The sequence below is a fragment of the Ursus maritimus genome, unplaced genomic scaffold (genome assembly GCF_017311325.1).
Source record: "Ursus maritimus isolate PB19 unplaced genomic scaffold, ASM1731132v1 scaffold_20, whole genome shotgun sequence".
Lineage (NCBI taxonomy): Eukaryota > Metazoa > Chordata > Mammalia > Carnivora > Ursidae > Ursus > Ursus maritimus.
In genome coordinates, this window is record NW_024424453.1 from 1,792,730 (window position 1) to 1,816,814 (window position 24,085).

The following is a 24,085-nucleotide window of genomic DNA, read 5'->3' on the forward strand; positions in this document are numbered from 1 at the left end:
TGTATATATATATATATGGCAAAAATTAAAAGTCTGAAAATAACAGGAATTGGCAAGAAATGGAATAATGGAAATTTTCATGTACTGTCATTATGTTTACAAATGGTTACAACCAGTTTTGATTAAACAATGTGTATTTCCAATAAGCCAGGAAAATGATCTTGAAACTATTTATATATATAATACCATAGAAGAGGAGTAAGTTTTTTAAAATATTAACAAAGAAACCTATATGTAAAACTTACAGGAGCACTTTTCATAGTTATGAAGTCCCATATTATAGAAAACTAGAACTAAATGTTCACATTTAACACAAGTGAATCTCACAAAAATAATGCTTTGAGAAAAAAATGAAATGCTGTGTTATCCATACAATATGCCATTTATATAAAGTTAGTAAACATGCAAAACAATATTATATATTGTTTATGGGTACTTACATACTATTTAGAAAAATAAAGAAATGCTTGTAAACATTTACATAAATGTAAACATACTAAGTTAAGAATAGTAGTTTTTTCTGGAGGGACTTTAAAGAGGAATGAAATTTTATATGGCTACATGTTAGGCAACATTTTTTACTATTTTCTTATTACAGTAATTACTATAAGTGAAAAAAATAAACTCATAGGAGGTGAGTTTTGTATTAAGAAACAACACATCTTAATAATAAAATTTCACATTGTATATTGAGTTAACAATGATTAGATCAAAGCAGAAAGTAAATACATGAGACTAACGATGTATAAAGAGGCAATGAAAAAAAGTAAAATAATGCAATTAAAGGCAAGTATGTAGCAAAAATGGAAAATATAACACTATGTTAAGGAAGAATATATAAAGACGGTAAAACAAAAAGATCGTTAAGTAATGTAGATTAATTGGTTGAGGCATAAAATGTGATGCTATGGGCAAATTTGAGACTCTTACACTATGAATAATAGATATATTTGTTATTTAGGTTGGAGCGGACATCTGTGGATTTGTGGCTGAAACCACAGAAGAGCTTTGCAGAAGGTGGATGCAACTTGGGGCATTTTATCCATTTTCCAGGAACCATAATGCTGATGGGTATGAGGTAAATGTCTCTTGTTCTCCATGTTTTTAAATAAAACCGAATTCTAGTTTTAGCAATGTACTTAAATTTTTATCTATAGAAGATATAGTCTGAAAGTTTGCAGCGTAATTTGTAAAGAAGAGTTAGAAGTCCTCACCTCAAGGCCTATAAATATATATTTAAAAAATGGTCAAATAAGATATAGTCTGAAAGTTTGCAGCGTAATTTGTAAAGAAGAGTTAGAAGTCCTCACCTCAAGGCCTATAAATATATATTAAAAAAATGGTCAAATAAGGAAATCATGAAATGCAATGGTGTCACAACATAAATATTTTATTTAAGCCTAAAGCATATACAAGTGTGTTCCATCACTTTAATTTAAAATAATTTAATATTTAAAATTAAAGCCAAAGCTTTTTGAATCTGTGTTCTAACAATGTAAGTTCCACGTAACTTTCACAAAAAATATAATGTAGTAATAAGGATTTCCAGCTTTTGTTCTATTAAAGAAACACAAGAAATTCAAGAGACTTGAAAAGTAGTTTGAGTCCAGAGTCTTTGTATAATAAGTAAAACTGGAGAGATAGGTTGGGAAAAATAAAACTAACACATGCATCTGAACTGATGGTAGCAGAAGTACAAGGACATACTGAGCTCTTCTACCACCCCTATGAACTCAGCGTGCTCTGGGCTCTCAGAGACAAATTTCTCAGAGGAAATGGGGAAATTAAGTGAAACTATTAAATCAATTAAGTGCATGTTAGTTGAGAAATTATTCACTGTTCACCCACTGGTTAAATATGGAGCCATTAATCCTGTTTGAGAAGAGGGACAATCACTCAGAGCTCTGCCTGGAAGGAGGCATGACAGAACAGAAGGAAAAGGTATAAATTGGGGATTAGTCATTTCCTTCTCCACCTAAATGGTGCTTTGAAGAAATGTGTGCTCATGGGAGATGCTGATATGAATTACATTACACCGTGTGTTCATTTCTATCTTCCAAAAGCAGATGCCAAGACAGAGGGGTTAGAGATTTATTGGTGAAATACTTGTGAAGGATAAAGGGAAGGGAGCAGGGAAAAATGAAGAGAGCCTTCATATCAAAAATTGGGGTCTGAATCTGGTGAAGATGAAGGCAAGGAATGAGGGATTTTAGGGAGAGTCACATACTGCAGCCCAATTCTAAGGAAGTTTTCAGGTGACCATTGGAAAATGGAATGAGCCTGAATAGTACCTTCACATGCTCACTGATTAGCTGCGAGCAGCCAAAGGGAAATATCTTCAGGGTAAAAGGATGGTGAATCCAGAGAGGCAGTAGGAGATCTAAGCAAGTTTGCTGGTGTTGCTGCAGCTGCACTAAGAGAGTCCACTGATCTAGCCTGGGCACAGCAGGAAGGCTGTCCTTCAAGTTACAAGCCCATGTGCTGGGCAGGCAGTCTGTTCCCTGTATCTCCGGGCCAGTAGACTACCTGGGCTTTTTCTTCTGATGGCAACCACGAGGCACAAGGCAGTTAAGTCCTCAGGCAAGCACATTTCAAGCCTTTACATGAATGCGTCACATGTACTAAGACTCCATTGGCCAGAATATGTCACTTAGCTGAGCACAAAGTCAGGAGATGGGGGAGTACACTCCACCTTTAGTGGTAGGAACTGCAGAATTACACAGTGAAGGTTGTGTGTACAAGGGAACTGAAAATTAGAGCCAATAATGCAATCTTCCACAAATAATATAGGTGAAAAATTCTTTCTTAAAATATAATTTCATCTCTAACTAGATTTACATGAAAAATGTCCAGTTTAAAATAAATTCAATTAAAACATATATCCAAATGAAACATAAAAAATAAAAATACTTATATACTTTGATGATGAAAGAAGAACAATTTCAAATTTTTATAAACAAGCTAAAATATATATAATTTGCTTTTTAAAAATAGATTAAGTGTATCTTTTTTAATTTTCATTCATTATTTTAGCTTTTTTATTTCAATGTCTCTTTTTATTCCATAGCATCAGGATCCAGCATTTTTTGGGCAGAATTCTCTTTTGGTTAATTCATCAAGGCACTATTTGAATATTCGCTATACCTTACTACCTTTCCTCTATACTCTGTTTTACAAAGCCCACATGTTTGGAGAAACAGTAGCAAGGCCAGTTCTTCATGAGTGAGTACTGTGTTCAAGAATTTTAATATCTTTCAAATTATATTCAGACATATATTGAAAAATTAATGGAGAGTAATCAAGATGTCAAATAGATTTCTCTTGTTTTACATCCATATAAATCATTTGATGAACTATGGAATGATAGTAGTAAATAAATATAATTAATAATTGGACAAGATTAAGCTAGAAATGCGGGAATTAAATAGAACTTAAAAGGAAAACAATATATAGGATATATTAGGGAGATTATATTAGTAAGATTAAATATGCAGTTATTGAAGACATATTACATATATATTGTCAAAATCATCTAACTATAGATAAACAGTTTAGTATAGTTGCAGAGAAATTAATTGTGTCTTTGTATATCATGAGCAAAGCAAGAACTTTCCTCAAGAAATGACTAAAGACCCTTCCAAATCCAGGTTAAAACAGGAATTTATAATGAGAAATTTAAATAGAAGAAAGTAGAATTTGAAAGATTTCTGGTACCTTACAAACTTATCTTAGAGGAGAAAATGAATTAAGCAGAATAGTTATTATTACAAATAATAAGTAACCTTATCATATCTGATAGATTTTTTTGAGCCCAGATGAACTAATTTCCTCCCTCCTTCCTTCCTTCTTTCTTGAGTGTCATATGAACCATAGGGTATAAGAACCATAGATTCAAAATGACATGTCAAACAAGTAAAATTAAAGCTAATAATTATTGCTAGGAAAAAACCTGAAATGATAAACCGAACAAAGATTTGGATAAACTTATTTTTTATCTTTATATTGTAAACATTGTCATTATGAAGCGAATTGTCATTCTTAGGTTTTATGAAGATACGAATGCCTGGATTGAGGACACTCAGTTCCTATGGGGGCCCGCATTACTTATTACTCCTGTCTTGAAAGAGGTAGGTCTTACGATTTTAATAAATTTATTGCTTTTAAAGGACACTTTATAACCAAATCCACACAAAATTATAAAAAAGACTTAGTAATAAATGTTACTTAACTTGACTGCTTCAACCTGATAAATGTTGAATACTAAAATGTAGAAGAAATTCTGAAAAATTATAAAAATGTTAAGTAGATTTATGCTTTTCAAATATATAATACGTAACTGGGGAGAAGAAAATTATACAAAATTAATATTCTTCTAAAAAAGAAAGCTTTACTTATGGAATCAAAATCAAACTCATAGTAATAACAATGAACTCTCATTTAACTAGATACAGACATATGTCAATAGACATTGAAATTTTGCTAAATTGTAAATAAAGAGGAACTTGAAAGTAGCTGATCATATGAAAATATTGAAAATATAGTGGAGTGAGTTTTTTGGTTTTTACCCATTATTTAGAAGTCTGTATGCCCATGGAAATATACAGAAATGAATGTGTATGCATTTGCAATTACTATGTAGATTATAACAATACAATGCATTTTTTTAGTTGCTACTTAAATTAATTTCAACTTTGCTTTTGGTGTGGTTTATATTATTATATAAAACTAGTGAAATAGCCTTTTGATTATTATTTATAGAAAAAATTGGAGTGTATCAGTACAAAGGAAGATTTTTTCTTGACTATTAAAACCCAACTTATTATTTGATATGATACTCTTCTGAGAAGTATTAAAGTAAACAAATAAAAAGTGTATAAATTATCATGCTTTATTTTAGGGAGCAGATACAGTGAGTGCATACATCCCTAATGCTACTTGGTATGATTATGAAACTGTAAGTAACCTTAATATAATAATAGACTCAAAAGGATTATACTGTCAAACATCTGTATGTGGAAACTTACTTCCCAACACGTAGCATATCTGTTTTCAGCATTTGTGTTATTATTATTAAAAAAAAGAATAATTCCAAATTTGAATAGTGTGTAAAATTTGTGCAGGTATACATGTTTTGTTGCATATGAGCAAGTATGTTTGTTGCATGTGATTAATATAAACTTATATTCTTTAGTATAAAGAATTATATTATTCATTTTTAAATTGTGGAAATAAAAGTCAGGAGTAATTTCAGGAAGGAGTGGTGACTTATTTTGATGCGCTTCCTACTTTATATATTTATCTTATTGGAAGAAATGAATTATTGAGCTAATGGTAAGCATTTGTGGCATACTCGAGTTTGGGAAAGATTTTCATTTCAACCTTGAAAAGGCAACATTGTAGCATTCATATACAACCTATTTTTTTAATTGACTAAGACCTTTTGAGAAGTATTTATTTTAAAAGGTATTATTTTGCATATCACTTATATTTGCTAAGCAGACCCTTTATTTTTATAGAAACGATTTTTATTTCATTTTATTTTTAAAAAATATTTTATTTAAGAGAGAGAGTGAGAGAGAGAGAGAGAGCAGGAGTGGGGAGAGAGGCAGAGGGAGAGAGAAGCAGATTCCTGGCTGAGCAGGGTGGCTGATGCAGGGCTTCATCCCAGAACCCTGAGATCGTGACCTGAGCTTAACCGTCTGAGCTGAACTGTGACCTGAGCTTAACCGTTCAGGCACCCTGAAACAGTGATTTTTAAAAGCTTTTTAAAGACATGCTTAATTTTAAACCAAAACAAAGAATAAAAATAGGACTAATTAAGAATATTAATTATTGTAGAGGGGAAATTGATTTCTCTGAACTGATTTTTTAATTTTTTTGAGAAAGTGAACTTATTTTTCTCCTGCTTTGTTCAGTAAGCTGAAAAAAACGGGTTTTTTCAAAGTTAGAAAACAGCATATTAATATTCATTTAGATGACATGAATTGCTCACGGTAAAAATTATTTCTATGTATAAAATTGAATTCTTGTGAAATGGGATTAAAGTCGTCACTAATAATAAAAAATCTTTTTAACTTCCAAATATTAGGGTGCAAAAAGGCCGTGGAAACAGCAACGTGTTAATATGTATCTTCCAGGAGACAAAATAGGATTACATCTTAGAGGAGGTTATATTATCCCCATTCAACAACCTGCTGTAACTACAACTGCAAGGTAAAATGAAAAATCATTAACTGAAATCTGAAATATAATTCAAGTTTTAATATTTAATATTTTATTAAGAATCAAAGATTAGTGTTTAGTTTTTTTCACCAGAAGATATTTGACACATGGAGGGAATTCTTAAATATAATCATTTATAAAAAGGTACAAATTATGTAACATTATTACAAATTTTTTTATTTAAAAATGAACGTAAGTAGATCATAATTTTTTTGTATACCAAAAATGTGCTGACATTCTCTATAGAATATGTATAAAGTTAATTGCTTATTCTTCATAAAAATATGAATAATTAAAGTAAGTTATATGATGTTGAAAGTGTCAGTTACATATTTAGATTTTCAATACATAAATGTCACAATGTTTTTCTTTCTGCTAACATGTTTTACTTTAAACGATAAATGAGGTCGATAATTCTGTTTAGGGAAAGAATGAGATAGAAACTAAGTTGTTCAGTAAGAATAAATTCCAGAAATATTTAGAAAAGAAGAAGAACATGAAAATTCTTGTGTTCCATCTTGCAGTGTTTATGCTGGGTAAAGAGCACAGAGGGGGTTATTTTGAATGCATATATTTCCCCATATTCTGTAACACCCCAAGGGATAGTCACTTCCTATTTCTTATCCTGCTGTGTTTTCTTCATAACATTAAGGTTATCTGGACTTATATTATTTACTTTATCTTGTATGTAATGTGTCCACTCCCTTTGACTATAAACTCCATTAAGGCAGGAACTTGACTTTTCCCTGCTTTAGTCCCCAAACCAATAATAAATGTCCAGCCCATAATATGCTATTTTTACTAAATATTTATTGAAGAAACAAATATATGAGTGAATGAATGTGTGCTAGTAACTTAATTATTTTGGCATTCTAGAATTGATTATTTTCAGACGGTAACTGTTCCATGATTGTGTTCTCCAAAAAATTAGTTATACTCTAGAGCTGTATTGAACAAGAGAAGCATACACTTTGGTGAGCATGCAGGATGGAATATATTCTACATAGAGCAATTGCCTGGACTAGCCTCAGGGGTACTATATTTAGGTTTAAAAACCTACAGTAATTGAGAAGAAAATTGTGTTCATCATGTCTCATTTCTCATGATAGAATTAGCCTCATCTGTAAGGTTAATAGATAGTCTACTAAGCATTAAAATGTGTTTATATTGTACTTTTCTTTATTATGTATATAAGATGTAGTCTTGATAAATTGCAAGGTAGAGTTAATTGAGATGTGCAAATACATGTTAAATATATTCTGCATTCATAAAGTATATTTAATTTTTCTTGTTGGAAGTATCATTATACTGTTGCAATTTTGTTGGTATCTTGCCTCCAAGAAATTCCATATTATATTTATTATATTTATTTCTTTAATTTATTTTATAAGTGTATAAATTATTTCTCTCATGGAAAAGTTAATAATTATAGACATGAATTTTATTGATATCAATGTTCTCACATGAATACAAAATGCCTACAGATCTGTTAGTTGAAATGGACTTATTTATAGGATATTTCACTATTATAAATTTATTTTGAATCACTTATATACCTAAACTTACTTAACAGCCGAAAGAACCCTCTAGGACTTATAGTTGCATTAGATGAAGATAACACAGCAAAAGGAGACTTTTTCTGGGATGATGGAGAAACTAAAAGTAAGTCTAAATATTATATACTTTTAAATGTTCATTCTGATGATGGGACAGTTTGCCTTTATTGATATAACATTATATCTATTTAAAAAATGTCACAAGTTTTATTTTTTAATTCCTGTTTTTATCTATCTTAGGGTTAGGTTACTTTATGAAATTTAACATCATTCTTTAAATTATAAATACTGAATTACAATATTTTTCTGTGTTGGTTCATTGTAAAAGTTTTGACAAGTATAAATATCTTTCTTTATTAGATTATTTCTTTTAATTAGAATAATAAATTCACAAAAATACAAATTTTATCATATTTTCAACTCTTAAGTGACTGTAGTGGTTAAAAACTAAAATTTTATTACTATAAAAAATTGTTCAATTAATGTTAAATTATTTGAGGTAAGAATGGTATCATATAAATATTTCATAATTTACTTTAATTAATAAATGTATTTAATTTTATTTCATAAGCCCCAAATTTGAGCATTCAGTACCCAAGTGAATAAAAAATGAGCCATTTTTTTGCTAATATATAATTATGCCATTTATCTGTTTAGATTTAGTCAATTACAATTATCATCATAAATTTGTTAAGTTTTTTTTAATCCTGTTTCTTTTAATAGAAGACTCTTAGGTATGTGTTTTGTATTAGTGTGTACAAAAAGCTATAGTTTAGTTCTATTTTTAGCTCATTACTTCTCAGATGTATTAAAGAATATCCCATATGTCTTTATATGGGTATGAAACATCCGAACATCTCTAACTTGACTTAAAGAAATAGTCTATGCATTGGTGTGCTCTCTTATAATTTGAAAATATGCAATCTATGAAAAAGTTCATTTTTTTTTATGACTTAACCCTTGTCAATTGATGGTGATTTTATCTCTCCAAGATGCCAAAAACTTAAGTTGACCATTTTCTCTCACAGCCTAGGAATTTCTCTTGGTTCTACCTTGACCTGGGTTCTCTCATCAGTTCCATCACTATCATTACTATCCTTCATTTTAATTCCTATAATAGCTCCCCAACTGGTCTGTCTATAGTTCTTGTTGAACCCCATTTACATTCTATTTACAATCCAGCAGGTGGAGTAATCCTTTTAAACGGTGATTCAGATCATCACTCCTCGCTCAAAACCCTCTAATTATTCTCCATTTTATTCAGTCAGAAGCCATACTCTTTACCAAGACCTAGACCACTCACCATGATCTCTATTTTTGCTCATATGTGCACACACATGCTTATCCACTACTACTCTCCTCTCATCCTACTCCAGCACACCAGCCTTTTCTCTGTCTCAGATACGATAGAGCCTAAGCACACTAGGGTGAGCTCTCCCATGAGAATAGGTTCCAGACATTTACCACATAGAAATTCCTTAAGATTGAATTCCTGCTGAATTAAATTATTTGTGATCATCAGTTAAAGAATGCCGTTGAGATCATACCTGCATTGGTAACCTGTGGGGTGCGATTTTAAGGTTATTCTTATTTCTCAAATTATATAAATATACCCAAATATATTTCTTTTTATATAAAAATAGATATTGGTAATTTACTTTAATCTAAGAAGATGGTTAAAATATGAAGGATATATGATTTAATCAGTTATCAAATATGGTATCTCTATAGTTATGTGCTTTGAAAAGTTAAAATCAGAATTTTCTAAATAATCAATTTGTAACTAAACAAATAACCAATAAAATGACCTTCAAGTCAGGTTATGATTTTTATTTCATTAACTAGGATTAAAATTTTAGGTAAATTAATATTGTTGAAAATATATATAAATTCTCAGATTCTTTTTACTTTTTTACTTTCTTTCAAATTATTTTAGCTATAATCTTCAGTTTCTCTATTAAAGAAACATGTTAATAAAAAGTTCTCTTGCATACACATGGAAAATCATTGTCTTCTTCCATTTTCCTCATTAAAGTTTATTTCAGTCTATAACATTATCTCTAGATTCACCTTATTTCCTCAAACAATGAAAAAAAAAAGATGCAAAATAAAATTGTGATGTGCCATATCTTCCAAAGATAAACTGAATGTTACTGGTCTACTAGAAAGAGATAAAATATCATTCAATAATGAATTTACAGTTATGTACATTTTACATAAATTTTTTTCTCTTATTTCCAGAAATATTTTAGCCATCTTTAAAAAATTAAACTAGGCACATTATGTATTCATTATCTTTACTTACTGGGATAATAAACTACCAAGATTATTTTGTATATAGGTGTTAATGACTTTAATTTGAAAAGATAAGCTTTTTATTTTGCTTCATTAATAAACAGTATCTTTTTAAATAATTTTTTAAAAGATTTATTTGAGAGAGAGGGAGCTCGCGCAAGTATGTGCAAACAGGGGGAGGGGCAGAAGGAAAGGGAGGACAGAAGTGGACCTCCACTGAGCACAGAGCCTGACTTGGGGTTCAATCTCAGGACCCTGAGACCATGACCTGAGTTGAAACCAAGAGTGAGACGCTCAACTGACTGAGCCACGCAGGCGCCCATAAACAGTACCTTCTATTTTAAATTTCTTAAGTGTTACATAACCATAAAAATAGAGGATTTAACTAATAAAGAATTACATTTTTACCTGATAACTCTGTTTTTTTTCCCCGCATTTCAGATACCATACAAAATGGCAACTACATTTTATATACTTTTTCAGTTTCGAATGTAAGTATTCTCCTTGGACACACAGCTGAACATATATCTTGCTAATGTCTGAGTTATGCCTTTATCATGAAATTCTTTTGGAACAATGTTTACATTTACTTTGAGATTTCAACAGAAATAAGTTGTTAAATTTTTAAATTTAAGTTGTTAAATTATAAATATATTACCTTAAATTTTATATTTAAATGTAACAGATAAGTTTGTGATGATGAAATTGATGCACAAAAATCTTCAAACATCTTAAAGTGCTATGTCTGGTTTAAGCAACATGACCTAGGAAAATAATGTCAGCATATTCGAAAATGCTTTAATATGTCAGTCACAGCAATAATTGTTATGGATTTTGAGTGAGGATGAAAAATCTACAGACAAGGCTAAATTTAAATAATTAATAGCAATAGCTTTGTAGATGTGGATTTCTTCATATATTCTTAGTTGCCAAAGCTGTTATTCTTCATCAACATTAAGGCTAGAATAAGAAGAGATATATATGAGTTGCATCATAGGTAATTCAGGTTATCTCTGAAAATCAATTTTATGGCATGTATACAGAAAGTGAAAAGAGTTATTAATGAGTATATTTACATATGCTACTTGGATGTGAAGAGCTGGTAAGAATGGAGGCATAAATGATTGGTTCTTTTTCTGTTTCATATCTGTATTATTTCAGGTTTGTATCCATTGGCCTTCTACTTAACATATACTGTTATATACTTCTTTTCAGAATAAATTAGATATTATATGCACACATTCATCATACCAGGAAGGAACCACTTTAGCATTTGAGACTATAAAAATCCTTGGGTTGATAGATCCTGTTACACAAGTTACAGTGGTAGAAGATAATCAGCCGATGAAAGATCACGACAATTTTACTTATACTGCTTCCAACCAGGTAAATTAAAATTTTTAAAATATTTTAGCTGTCATATATTCTCACATTTAACATTATGTAACCATTCAGTCTCTTGTTTTTGTGACTTTTTTTCTTCATGACATTACTTCTTTCTTTTTTTTCCCTTTTGGTATCAATATTCCATTTTAGGTCATTCCGATCTCAGATATCGACATTAAAAGGACTCCTTGCTACTTCTCTTTATTTCGTTTTATCTTAGATATCACTTATATACATCTTCTTAATGTTTTTCATACCATTTTCCTACCCTGAACTTTAACTTACTCACCTGTTGCATACAGTAAAGGTTCTAAATGTTTTTGCTTCTCAGTTAATACTCTTTAAGATATTGATTTAATCCCTTTCTTCAGTCATTCCCAGTACTTCTCCTTTCAAGAAATTTCACTATCCTTGATATATCTTGTATTTTTTTTCTTTGAATTTTTCTTTACACTCTTCCCTACTAGGGCAATTGTAATTTTTGTCTCTTTTAAGATGTGTTCTAGAGAGGCACCTGGCTGGCTCAGTCAGGAGAGCATGGAGGACTCTTGGTCCTAGGGTTGTGAGTTTGAGCCCCATGTTGGGTGTAGAGATTACTTAAAAGTAAAATCTCAAGATATATACTAGGGAGGGAAAGGAGTCATAGAATAGGGGCTTGAATTCCAGCCTTGCAATCTGTGCATTTAAACCTATCAAATTAATTTATTATCTCAGCTTCCTCATCTGTAGAATATAATATTTAAATCATAATGTTGCTTTGAGTAATAAATTACTTAAAATGTAGATCATAATAATTTAAAACATTGAAATGATTTTTATTGACTTTTTTCCACCATTCAAATACACCCTAAATTATTGGTAATATCACCATAAATTCTAAATTACTTGAGAGAGAGAATATTCTCTTAGAGTATTTTTTTTTCCTAATTCCTAAGCCCTCTGGCCCAGAGTTTTCCATTCATAAAAATATGTATTGGTTAATTATTTTTATTTAGTAAATATACTATAATTTTGTATATTCCTAGGACTCTAATAATTAATATAAATTAAATAATACAGGCCTATTGAGAACTTTATGACTCTAACAAAGATTATCAAGAGAGTATAATACAAAAATCGTTTTATCTGGTTTTTTCAATTTCAATTTTTATCTGTGTATTTATGCTTATGTAAGATTTACAGAGACCCTAATAGACACCCCTTCCTAATTCTGCTGTGCTTTGACTGATCTTTATATGAATTTTCAGTTCTGCATGTAGAGGTATGGAAGTAAGTTGATATCAAAAAGTAAGCTATGACGGTAGAAGTCTGGGATAAAATTTGCCCATATTATTCTCAAGGTATACAGACAACAAATATAACTTTGCAATATCTTAATAATAAAAATCATTATGTATTAGAATACACGTATATAACTATCCTCTCATTTTTTCTTTTTTTACATCATGCCATGTTATCTTCTAACTTGTCCCTCAAATATTGTAAGCAGTGTCTCAAATTAGAGACAGAATTGAAGAAATAAATATTTCCCTCCTCTAACTCTGGGGGCTCCACATCAACCTAAGTCGTTAACTTTTCCCACGCTTGAGGGAACAAATATTTCTTTCACAACTAGTCTGCCCTAGGCATTGTGGTAAGTGCTTTAAATTTTATTTATCATTCATCCTGTGTAGCACCCCCTGTTAGTAGGGGCCATCATCCCCATTTTACAGGGGAAGGAAATTGAAGATAATAAAGGAGAGGCAATTGTCCCAAAGAAGCATAAGCATTAAACGGCAGAACTGAGAACTGAGCTCACGTCTGGATTTAGCCATAATGCTTTTCATCAGTATTCTAGGATTTCTCATGCTTTTCCTGTCTTGAGGCTCTAGCCATTTCAGTGGTATGACATATTTTCTCCTTTCATATCTGTTCTTTAAGTATCCTATTAAAAGTACCAATGATTTGATTTGAAGAATTGCTCTGGTTGCTGCATTTTATAAATGTTAAGTATTTTTAAGTCATCCAGTGCTCATAAATATTCTTTAATGTTTCTTTGTCTTCAGAGTCTCCTAATTTACAGTCTCAACTTTAACCTTGGAAAAAACTTTACCGTTCAATGGAATCAAAATTTCTCAGAAAATCAAAGGTTTACTTGTTATCCAGATGCAGACACTGCAACTAAAGAAAAGTGTGAAGCACGTGGCTGTTTATGGGAGACGGTACTAAAAATTTTAATTATGTTTCATAGCATGGCTTTTACATAAACATCTCAATGTAAACATTATGTATTATAATTTTAATTCTACAGCATACAAACTAAATTCATCTAGAGAAGCATTTGGAATTTGAAAATAGGACTTTGATAGACAATTTATTTTTATCTTAATTAATTCTCCAAAGACAAAGTTTAGTAAATGCCAAACTAAATGGATGTGTAGGTTGCTTTCCAGGCACTTTGGATAGTGTGCCTTACTTTACTTAATAAAGTGTGCCCATTTTACTTAATAAAATAGTCCTCTATTTGTTGAACTCTTATTAGATGTTGACTATGGCTGACTCGCTTAATTTACTAAGGTATTATGCCAGTAGGAGCCAGTCTTTCAAAAACACTGTCTCAAGTTATTAAAGCTTCTGAAATTGGTGGGCTGTATCAGTTCCACTAAGGGTAATTTCTAGCCAGTTATTCTGGTCATCCATTCAACAGAATGATGATTTGGTTAAACAAAACACAATTTATTTTTCTCTTACAAAAAAAAGAGTCCCATGCCTGCTATACTGGCCTCTCAGTGTCATCAGTGTCTTATATTTACCGTTTCTTTTTTATTCTCAAGTTTGTATTATGTCTTTTGACATTGTGTATTCATTCCAGGCCCAAGGGCATCCTATTTTAATCAGTTTATACCCTTTTATTTTAAGGAGGTTTTGAAGGTCCTATATAACTTCCTCAAAAGAGACTGGGACATGTAGATGGGGATGTCGCTTTTCCCAGCAATATAATAATTTAATAAATAAGAAAGATGGGAGAATGGACTGTTGTAAGGCAACCATCCCTCAGTGCCACCATTTACCATTCTTTTTCTTAGGTCCTAGCTTCCACTTTTATATAAACTAATTCGTTTTGATCTTTGGCCACAGTCCCTATTTAAATACTGGTCAGGATGTAATTTACCAGTGTAAGGATCGGTCATGAGATAAGTAATTATATAGTTTCATTATAAGTAAAAGAAAAGAACTTTAAGTACAGATCCTTCTGAGGGTTGTTGTAGAGCCATTTTACACACAAAAGGCAATAGACAGTATGAAGAATAAGAATAAGCATGGAATCAAAATTTATGAGTAATATACTTAATTTTTGCAAACACCATAGAATCATTCTATTTTTTGTTGAAAAGCTATGACATTTGATTCTTTTCCTCTACTGGTCTATCTTTAGAGTCAAACTATAAATATTATATATAACATTTTAGTATATGGTGTTTTAGGTTGCATAATAGATATTTTGTGTTGTGATTATAATTTTATTTTAGTATTAAATAATAAAATTCATAAATTTTACAACATGTGATTAAACATGTCTACCTTTTTTGAAGAGTTCAGTATTACAATGTTTACAATCCTGGCAATGAACATGTATTCTGTTTTTAGTCTCCTCTTGGCTCCCGAGCACCTGACTGTTACTTTCCTAGACAGTACAACCCTTATTTGGTCAGTTCAACTCAGTATTCATCAATGGGCATAACAACTGACCTCCAACTGAATCCTACAAGAGCTCAAATAAATCTACCTTCTGAACCCATCTCAACTCTTCGTGTGGAGGTGAAATATCACAAAAATGATATGCTGCAGTTTAAGGTATGTTTAATATAAACGATACCAATGCATTACTCATCTCTCAAGACAAAAGATTCTGAATAGTTTAAATACTTCAATTTTAAAGTGATATTAAGGATTATTAATTGAATTGTAGACATTTTGATTTTATAAAAATAAAGGGTTTTTTTCCTACACAGCTCATAACTAGATGCACAATAAATAAAGCTTCTTACTTTTGCAACTTTGTGCATAATTAAACATGTAGTGGTAATTAAAAAAAATTCAAATTCTTGCTAAATACGTAGGTTACTTAGAATCAGACTATGTTTATAGTCCCATTAAAATAAACAAAACAAGGATGGCTGCTGGCTCAGATGGTTAGGCATCAGCCTTCGGCTCAGGTCATGATCTCAGGGTGCTGTCATTGAGCTCCAGATCAGGCTCCCTGCTCAGCAGTCTGCTTCTCCCTCTCCCTCTGCCCCCTGTTTGTGCTCTCTCTCTTTCAAATAAATAAGTCATCTTAAAAAAATAAACAAGACAGAAAAAAAATAAAACAGGATACTATTTCCATTATTTGTAAATAGTGACCTGAATTTTCTGAGCAGTACAGTAGATATAAAAAAAAATAATAAAAAATACTTCAACAGTACACTTAGCATTTTTTTAATTGAGTATAGTTGACATACAACGTTACATGGGTTTGAGGTGTACAAGATAGTGATTTGGCAAGTCTATACTTTATGCTATGCTCATCACAAGTGTAGCTACCATCTGTCACCCTATAACGTTATTATAATACTATTGACTACATTACCTAAGCTGCACCTTTCATCCCCCTAATGTATTCATTCCATAAGTGGAAACTTGTATCTCCCATGCCCCTTCACCCACTTTGCCCATGCCTCCACCCCTCCCCTCTAGCAATAGTTTGTTTTCATTATCTTTTACTTAAGAGCTCCAAGGGAATCCATTAAGAAAAGTATTAAAAATGATAAGAAGATCAGCAAAATGACTGGATGTAAAATAATATCCAAAAAATGTTTTGCTGTATGCTGTCATTCACCATTTAGAAATTGAAATGGAGGCAAGTCCCATTAGCAAAATTGAATGAGAAAAACAATCAAATAAAAAACAAAAATATCAAAAATCATAGGAGTAAATTGACTGTTTATAAGAAAAGACTTAAAAAATGTTGATACTTTTTTTTTTTGGTTAATTTATTTATCTGAGAGAGAGCCTGTTGGGTGAGGTGGGGGAGGGGCAGAGGGAAAGAAAGTCTCAAACAGACTCCCTGCTGAGCGGGGAGCCAAATGTGGGGCTGATCTCATGACCCTGAGATCACCACTGACCTGAGCCAAAACCAAGAGTCAGACACCCAACCGATTGTGCCACCCAGGAGCCCCCCAAAAAAGGTGTTGATGGATTTTAAATAAGTACATTAAAAAATAAGCAAATTTTAAAAATCTTAAATAAGCCTTTTTTTTTTTTAAGTTAATTCGTTTTCTTAAAGTTCATCTGGAAAAATAAACATATGACAATGGCAGTAGTTAAAACTCAGAAAAAGAAAAGTTGATAGAATTTGCAGAATTGAAACAGTATGGAACTGCAGCCAGAAATACCTGACAGTTTATTGAAAAAAGATGACATAAAATATATATATACAAAATCAATCAAACATAAGCCTGGAAAAAAATTTAGCTGCATTTTTATCTTGTATCTGCCTAGTAAAAATCTTTCAAACCATAGATACAAAGGTATAAATCCCACAGATAAAAATCTATATATTTTCTTACATGAAAATTAAACATATTTCAATATCAACAAACACTATAAACAAGTAGAAGGCAAACAAAAAACAGATAAGCATTTGCCACATACATGACAAAAAGCAAGAAATTTCACTTTACACAGTCAAGAAAAATAGTGAGACCTCATAAGCAGACATTTAACAGAAGAAATAAAAATTAGAGATAAAAATATTAGTTGAAAATAAAAGGAACAAAAGGAAACTTTAGAAAATGGGAAACCTAAATGTTGAATATCATATAGAAAAAGATTCATCCTTATGAGCAAGGAAATACGTGACAATTAAAAAAATAAATGCTTTTAGTTCAACATAAAATAGTATTAGGGTATACATTTTGGTAAGAACATTAATTAGTAAACTATTTCTGGAAAATAGGTATCAAGGACCCTACGAATTTTAGTACATTCTGTCTGACCTAACACTATCACTGCTAAGAAATGCATTGAAGAAATAAAGAAATGAATAAACATAAATAACCATTAATGTTCATTGTAGAATCATACATGCAACCAAAAATATTGAAACAACTTTTGAGTCTAACCATGAAGTGGTAAATAATTTTGTGTATCTATATAAGAGAATATTTACCTCTAAAATTTTTTGAAGTTTTTTCAGTGTATGGAAAAATTAATTATAAAACATTAAAAAATGATAAAATGCAATTCATAATTTGATCTCATTGCGTGTGTGTGTGGATTTCTGTATAGATATATGAGCCATGGATACAGAATTGAGAATTATATAATCAAGAATTCTAATATTCTTGTTTGAGCAATTACTTAAATTATTTAATGATTATTTACATGATGTTTCAGCAATAAGAGAGAAACGTATTTATTTTCATTATTTCTCTGCAATAGATTTATGATCCCCAAAATAAGAGATATGAAGTTCCAGTACCTTTAAACATTCCAGCCATGCCAACAAGTACTTATGAAAACAGACTTTATGATGTTGAAATCAAAGAAAATCCTTTTGGCATCCAGGTTCGAAGGAGAAGTACAGGAAGAGTTATGTAAGTGATCAAATTATTTGATATGAGGAATATTTTGATTTTAGGTTAGGAGGGGGAAAGTAAGATTATTTTCACTGTGCTAGAGTATCGGTCATTACACCAAAAATGTTTGAATGTTATTAAATAACTTGGCCTGTTTTAACATTTTTAAACTACAGTATTATCACACTTACGGGACTATCATTAAGGATTAGTAAAATTTCATCCACATTTTGGATGTGATTGATTTCACTATTATCACACTCATTCTTCTAATCAGTTGAGAACCAAAACCAAGACTCCTCTTGAAAAGTGTGTTAGCAAAAAAAGTAGTTGGAAATGTGTTATGTAATTATTTGATTAGAAATTAATTGAAATGGAAATTTATTAGTTCTGAAATCTGATAGAGTTAATACTATCTCTGCCAGGTAATGATGAAAGGAAATTTTATACACATACATCACTCTATATTTTTATGTTACAACAAATTAACTTATGTAAGAAATTATTTTTATTTTGGTAAAAAGTAGAGCTTTGCAGACAAACTAGCATACTAAAAGATACTTTTATGTAATTCAAGCTTGCCGTGCTACTTTATAGAAGATGTTGTCAGGACGTTTTCAGGTATCGTCAGGATGGATACAAATAATGAAAAAAATTATGTTTGTATTGTTTTTAAAATTGTGTTATGATAATATTTTTGTTTCAGAGGATAAGAAATGAAGTCATTTTGTGAAAAATTTCTGGTGCAATGGCATTATTTATTTTTATTTGGAAAGCATTATTTTTAGTAAATACTTCTCCAAAATCCTTAATATAAAAATTTGAATACATTCCAAATTCTTTGTAATTCTTATGTTTGTTTTTCCTTCCAACTTTAATATCTTTTCTTCCTCTTTTACGTTCTTGCAAATGATTAGAAAAACAATACATTCTCTGTAACACATTTCTTCTGGATTTATTTTAAAACACCCATTTTTATAAACACAAAATAAAAGAAGAAAATGATTGGGAGTAGTAATTAGGGAGGGCTTGGAATTAACATATCCATCATGCCTTATAGTTTATTTTGATATTGATTTTTTTATTCTATATGTAGAAAAGTTTACTGTGATTATCTCAAGGGAACAGGAAAACAGAGGACTTTCAATTTCTGGGACATATATTACTTCTAGGCCAATATTATTTAATATAACTTCATTTTAATTTTATTTTAAAAAGCAATATATATCTAAAGATAAACATAATCATATTCATCCTATAATTTATTTTATTAATAATGCTGAATAAATGAAGCATATTTTAGATATTCTTTAACTTAGTCAAAAGAAAAATGTATTGGGATAATTAAATTTTCATTTGGTATTTGAGTACAACAGGTACATAGAGAAAAATATTACCAGTTTTCAGATCACCTAAGAAAGAATTACCATTGGTATTTGTGGTACCACTTTGTATATATTTACAGGATTAGAATTGTTTTCTTTACTTTTCAGTTGGGATTCTCAACTGCCTGGATTTGCTTTCAATGACCAGTTTATTCAAATATCTACTCGCCTGCCATCAGAGTATATATATGGTTTTGGGGAAGCGGAACATACAGCGTTTAAGAGAGACCTGAACTGGCATACGTGGGGAATGTTCACAAGAGACCAACCCCCTGGTGTAGGTATCAGTATTTGCCTTTTCCATGAGGCAACTAAGACGATGATTTGGATCTCAGCCACTTCTCTATAGGCCTGGACTTCAGTCCTGAAGTAATGGCAAGGGGGCCCCAGACCTGCTATAGTGATTTTCTAAAAAGCAAACAAAAAAGCCACCATAAATAACAGGTGAAAGCAAAGGATTGGATGGATGACATCCTTGGTTGCAGTGAAAAATGAGGTTTCAACCCCATTCCTTATCCTTTCAACTGCATGGAACAAATATTCAGATTCAGAATACCCTGCCAAATCTACTTTTACTCACAGCTTTTAGAAATAACTGACATTTTTTACAAAATGTATTTCTTTAAAACTATGCAAATTTGGGTATATAAAATCTTGACTCTCAAAATATGAATCTTCTTTCACATAATAATCAAATACTAGAATACAGTGAGTCAAAGAGGTCAGTTTGTGTGTGTGTGTTTTGCTTTTTGTTTTTTTAGAGAGAAAACAACCAAGAGTGGGGAGGAGGGAGGAGAGGGAAAGGTAGAGAGAGAATCCCAAGCAGGCTCCATGCTCAAGGCAGAGCGGGACACGGGGCTCCATCTCAAGTCGCTGAGACTGATCTGAGCCAAAATCAATAGTCGGAGGATTAACAGACTGAGCCGCCCAGGTGCCCCTAAAGTTGTCAGTTTCATTAGGGATTATCAATTTAAAAGGTTTGTGGCTTTGACAAGTCATTTCATGACCCTGAGTATAGATTTTTTATTCTGAAAAATGAAAAGATCTGGCTGAAAATGAAATTAAATACTTTATAAACTATTCGTATAAACAAGATATTATCATTTAAAATATTATTATAAAATATTATATAAACTTAGATATTACCATATAAGTTAAGAGGTTTGAATACTTTCATAATTTTAATCATTTCTAGCACATTTTATTGAAAAAGTGCCAATTTATAAATAAATTAAGACATACCTATAGAAAGAAACCCAACTACACCAATACCATTGGTTTTTTGCATCAGTTAATGTGACAGTATTTGTTGGTGTAACATATTTGTACATTCATTTGTATGCTTTAAAGGAGTAATTGTTCAAATAATAAAGAAATTTCTTTTCTAAAGGAGATATATTTATTTAAATTTAAGCATAGTTTTGTGTACAAAGAAGGAACCTTTAAATTTATATAGGCTCAGTCTTAAATGAATTTAAATATTACCTTGACAAAATTTATATGCTATTATTATTTAAATATTATGCTATTATTAAATATTATATATTATGTTTAATTTTTTTATTTTAGTATAAATTTAATTCCTATGGATTTCATCCCTATTACATGGCTCTGGAAGATGAAGGCTATGCTCATGGAGTTCTCTTACTTAACAGCAATGCAATGGGTAAAACAATCATTTGTTGAATTTCTTGTATTTTATATGAATCTTTAGTAAGCTAATATATATAGATAAAAATGTAATCATATTTTGGGCTTCCAGATGTTACATTTCAGCCAACTCCTGCTCTAACTTACCGTGTAATTGGAGGAATCTTGGACTTTTATATGTTTTTGGGCCCAACTCCAGAAGTTGCAACACAGCAATACCATGAAGTATGAGTGTACATTTTTTTAAAGTTTTCTTTGTAATATAAAGTAACTTTCTTAGTTCACAAATAATTTCTTTTTTTTTTCCAAAGGTAATTGGCCGACCAGTCATGCCACCTTACTGGGCTTTGGGATTCCAATTATGTCGTTATGGGTACAGAAATACTTCAGAAGTTGAGCAAGTATATAATGATATGGTGGCTGCTCAGATCCCCTATGTATGTATATCAGTTTTTAAAAGTGTTAAATGTGTCATCTGTTAAAGCAAAAAAGGAATAAGTATGTGTACTTTAAAATTAATCATTTGGCAATAATTCTTAGTTTTTTAGTAGACACCTAATGATTTGGTTAAGAGCTTTTTTAAAGTGTCTTTATTAGGTGAAGGAAAAGGGGTAATGCCATTCCTTTTCCTTCTTTCTCTGTAGTTCATGACCCTGAGTTGTACTAAACAAGTCACTGTGCCCTTGTTTTTCTCTCATAAACTTTGGGTTGCTTAAGTAGTCAGATGTATTGCCCATATTTTTTTATATGCGAATAAGAGTCCAGAGAAACCTACTTCATCAACTGATGTGACAAATTACAGAGAAGAAATTGGAGATGAAACTAAGTGCTTTTTGCCCTGAAATAGGTGATAGTTGTAATGTTAGAACACAGAATTAGAGCACTTGCAAAATATCCTTTTCCGTCAACGAAGCTGAATATTACTGAGTTATCTAGAAACAATCATACCTGTGATTTTATTTTTTAACAAGATTCAGGAACCCCAGGGGTCCTTTTGGGAGCACTTGAACAGTGAAATCCAGAATGCTTGGTATATAAGAACTAATTCTAAGAAGAATAAGGCCCTCATTATAAGACATTGATACATGTGGTAGAATCAAGTATATGATTCCTGAATACATTATTATGAGGAAATTAATTGTGGAAGTAGATAATATAAAAATATACAAGTGAATTTTTTTTATAAAAAGGGGTTTTTTTTACATTATTAAGTCCATTATATTAGCCATACTTTTTATAACACCTAGAAGAAGATATTGAGTCAATGTCTGTTAACAGAAAATAATTTAAAAATTTGTTATTTAGGTCTGAAGGATGTCATGACAGAATTCAAACATTTATAAGTTTAAACATATTTGTAAATACCTATTTGTAAGCAGTATTTTGGTTATTTAAGGTTGGACTATAATGTTAAAAAGGCTTTGGTAGGTAATAAAATAATCTTATAATTGATGGATTTACTAATAATTCTTTCTTCCCCTTCGGCAATATTACAAGTATTTGAAATTACCCCATATTGACTTTATGTTTCCAGAAATAGAACAACACCTATTTTTGTGTATATTGTACAACATTCCAAATTGCCTTTTAACATAATTTCATACCTCATAAATCCTTTACTCCTGTGTCTTCCTATTTCCTTACATAACAATTACATAACAAAAGATACTGATTTGAAAGAATTTTTAGAAATCAAAATTGTTAAGTGGACTGTTAGCAAACAGAGCATTTATATGAACTTGTTTATGGACCGTTTTGCGTCTTTATACACTAGTTTTATTTGTTGAACGTTGTGTTGATTAATTCTTTTTCGGATCGAGTGAAGAGGCATTTAAACTTTCGTATTGCTATTACTTTTATATGATGACAGAATGAGATGCACTGCCTCCTGTGATTCTTACCCCGTTGTCCCAATCTTTGTATCTTCTAGGATGTTCAATATACAGACATTGATTACATGGAAAGACAGCTAGACTTTACAATTGATGAAAACTTCCGTGACCTTCCTGCGTTTGTTGACAGAATAAGACAGGAAGGAATGAGATACATTATTATCCTGGTCAGTATTCGTATTTTATATTTTAATCTTGTCTTATTATCTTGATTTCATTAAAATTTCTCTCTTAGAATGAGGTGGGGGGAGGTGTTTCAAAATAGGGAGACTTACTTTAAATTCTTCCCAAATCTAAGACTTTCTTCCTTTAAGACTTCTATTTACATGGGCTGCTAACTTTACATTTTGGTATATCCTTAGATATCTAAGACTGAATCTGGAAGTCAAAGGCAAGCTGTCTTCTAATAATCATTGAAGCTACAAACTAGCCTCAATTTATAGAAGCTATCACAAAGTTATGATGGATTTTCCATTTCTATACAATTCTCAAATCATTCTATGGGATTACTTTTTATGCTTGTCATGTTTAAAAATTTGACTTCAAGTTAGTGATTCAGTGGGGAGACTATTTTATCAGTATCTTATAGGAGGCAAGCTAGGCAGCTAGTAATCCCACTGGGAGAAATAAAAACAAAACAAAAAATGTTAGTAATCTTTCTTGAAATCATTGCCAACACATTTTCAGAAGTTCTTAAAATTTCCTTCCAAGGAATTTAGTGGACAATCTGGCTAGAACACTGAAGTTTATACTGTCAGTCTATTTGTCAGTGTATGTGAGAGCACAGTAAAATGATAATGTAATCTTGGAAAATTTGTTTCATAACAGCGACCCAAGTGGCTATACTTTTATTCCAGAGTTACCTGGTGTGTATTTCATTTTAATTTTAGGATCCAGCAATTTCAGGAAATGAAACAAAGCCTTACCCTGCATTTGAAAGAGGACAGGAGAAAGATGTTTTTGTCAAATGGCCTAACACCAGTGATATTTGTTGGGCAAAGGTACTGAGTTGATATTTTGAAATAAAATAACTATAAAATGTTATGTCATTGAAAGTTTCTACTGAGTAAAAAAAAACTGTTAAAAACATATTCAGAGGG

At 30.9% G+C, this 24,085-nt stretch overlaps 1 protein-coding gene across 1 annotated transcript in view; it reads left to right on the plus strand.

The window, feature by feature from the left end:
- The window catches only part of SI (sucrase-isomaltase), an 87,846-nt gene that overhangs the window by 26,968 nt on the left and 36,793 nt on the right, over nucleotides 1-24,085 (plus strand). Inside the window, exons 16-32 of the mRNA XM_040636582.1 lie at nucleotides 962-1,078; nucleotides 3,068-3,222; nucleotides 4,043-4,127; nucleotides 4,898-4,954; nucleotides 6,089-6,213; nucleotides 7,796-7,884; nucleotides 10,515-10,564; nucleotides 11,289-11,459; nucleotides 13,505-13,660; nucleotides 15,087-15,293; nucleotides 17,922-18,076; nucleotides 19,552-19,720; nucleotides 21,013-21,109; nucleotides 21,206-21,318; nucleotides 21,405-21,530; nucleotides 23,024-23,152; nucleotides 23,876-23,986. Coding sequence (XP_040492516.1) covers nucleotides 962-1,078; nucleotides 3,068-3,222; nucleotides 4,043-4,127; nucleotides 4,898-4,954; nucleotides 6,089-6,213; nucleotides 7,796-7,884; nucleotides 10,515-10,564; nucleotides 11,289-11,459; nucleotides 13,505-13,660; nucleotides 15,087-15,293; nucleotides 17,922-18,076; nucleotides 19,552-19,720; nucleotides 21,013-21,109; nucleotides 21,206-21,318; nucleotides 21,405-21,530; nucleotides 23,024-23,152; nucleotides 23,876-23,986 — 2,112 coding nt within the window. The remainder of the gene's footprint in view (nucleotides 1-961; nucleotides 1,079-3,067; nucleotides 3,223-4,042; nucleotides 4,128-4,897; nucleotides 4,955-6,088; nucleotides 6,214-7,795; nucleotides 7,885-10,514; nucleotides 10,565-11,288; nucleotides 11,460-13,504; nucleotides 13,661-15,086; nucleotides 15,294-17,921; nucleotides 18,077-19,551; nucleotides 19,721-21,012; nucleotides 21,110-21,205; nucleotides 21,319-21,404; nucleotides 21,531-23,023; nucleotides 23,153-23,875; nucleotides 23,987-24,085) is intronic.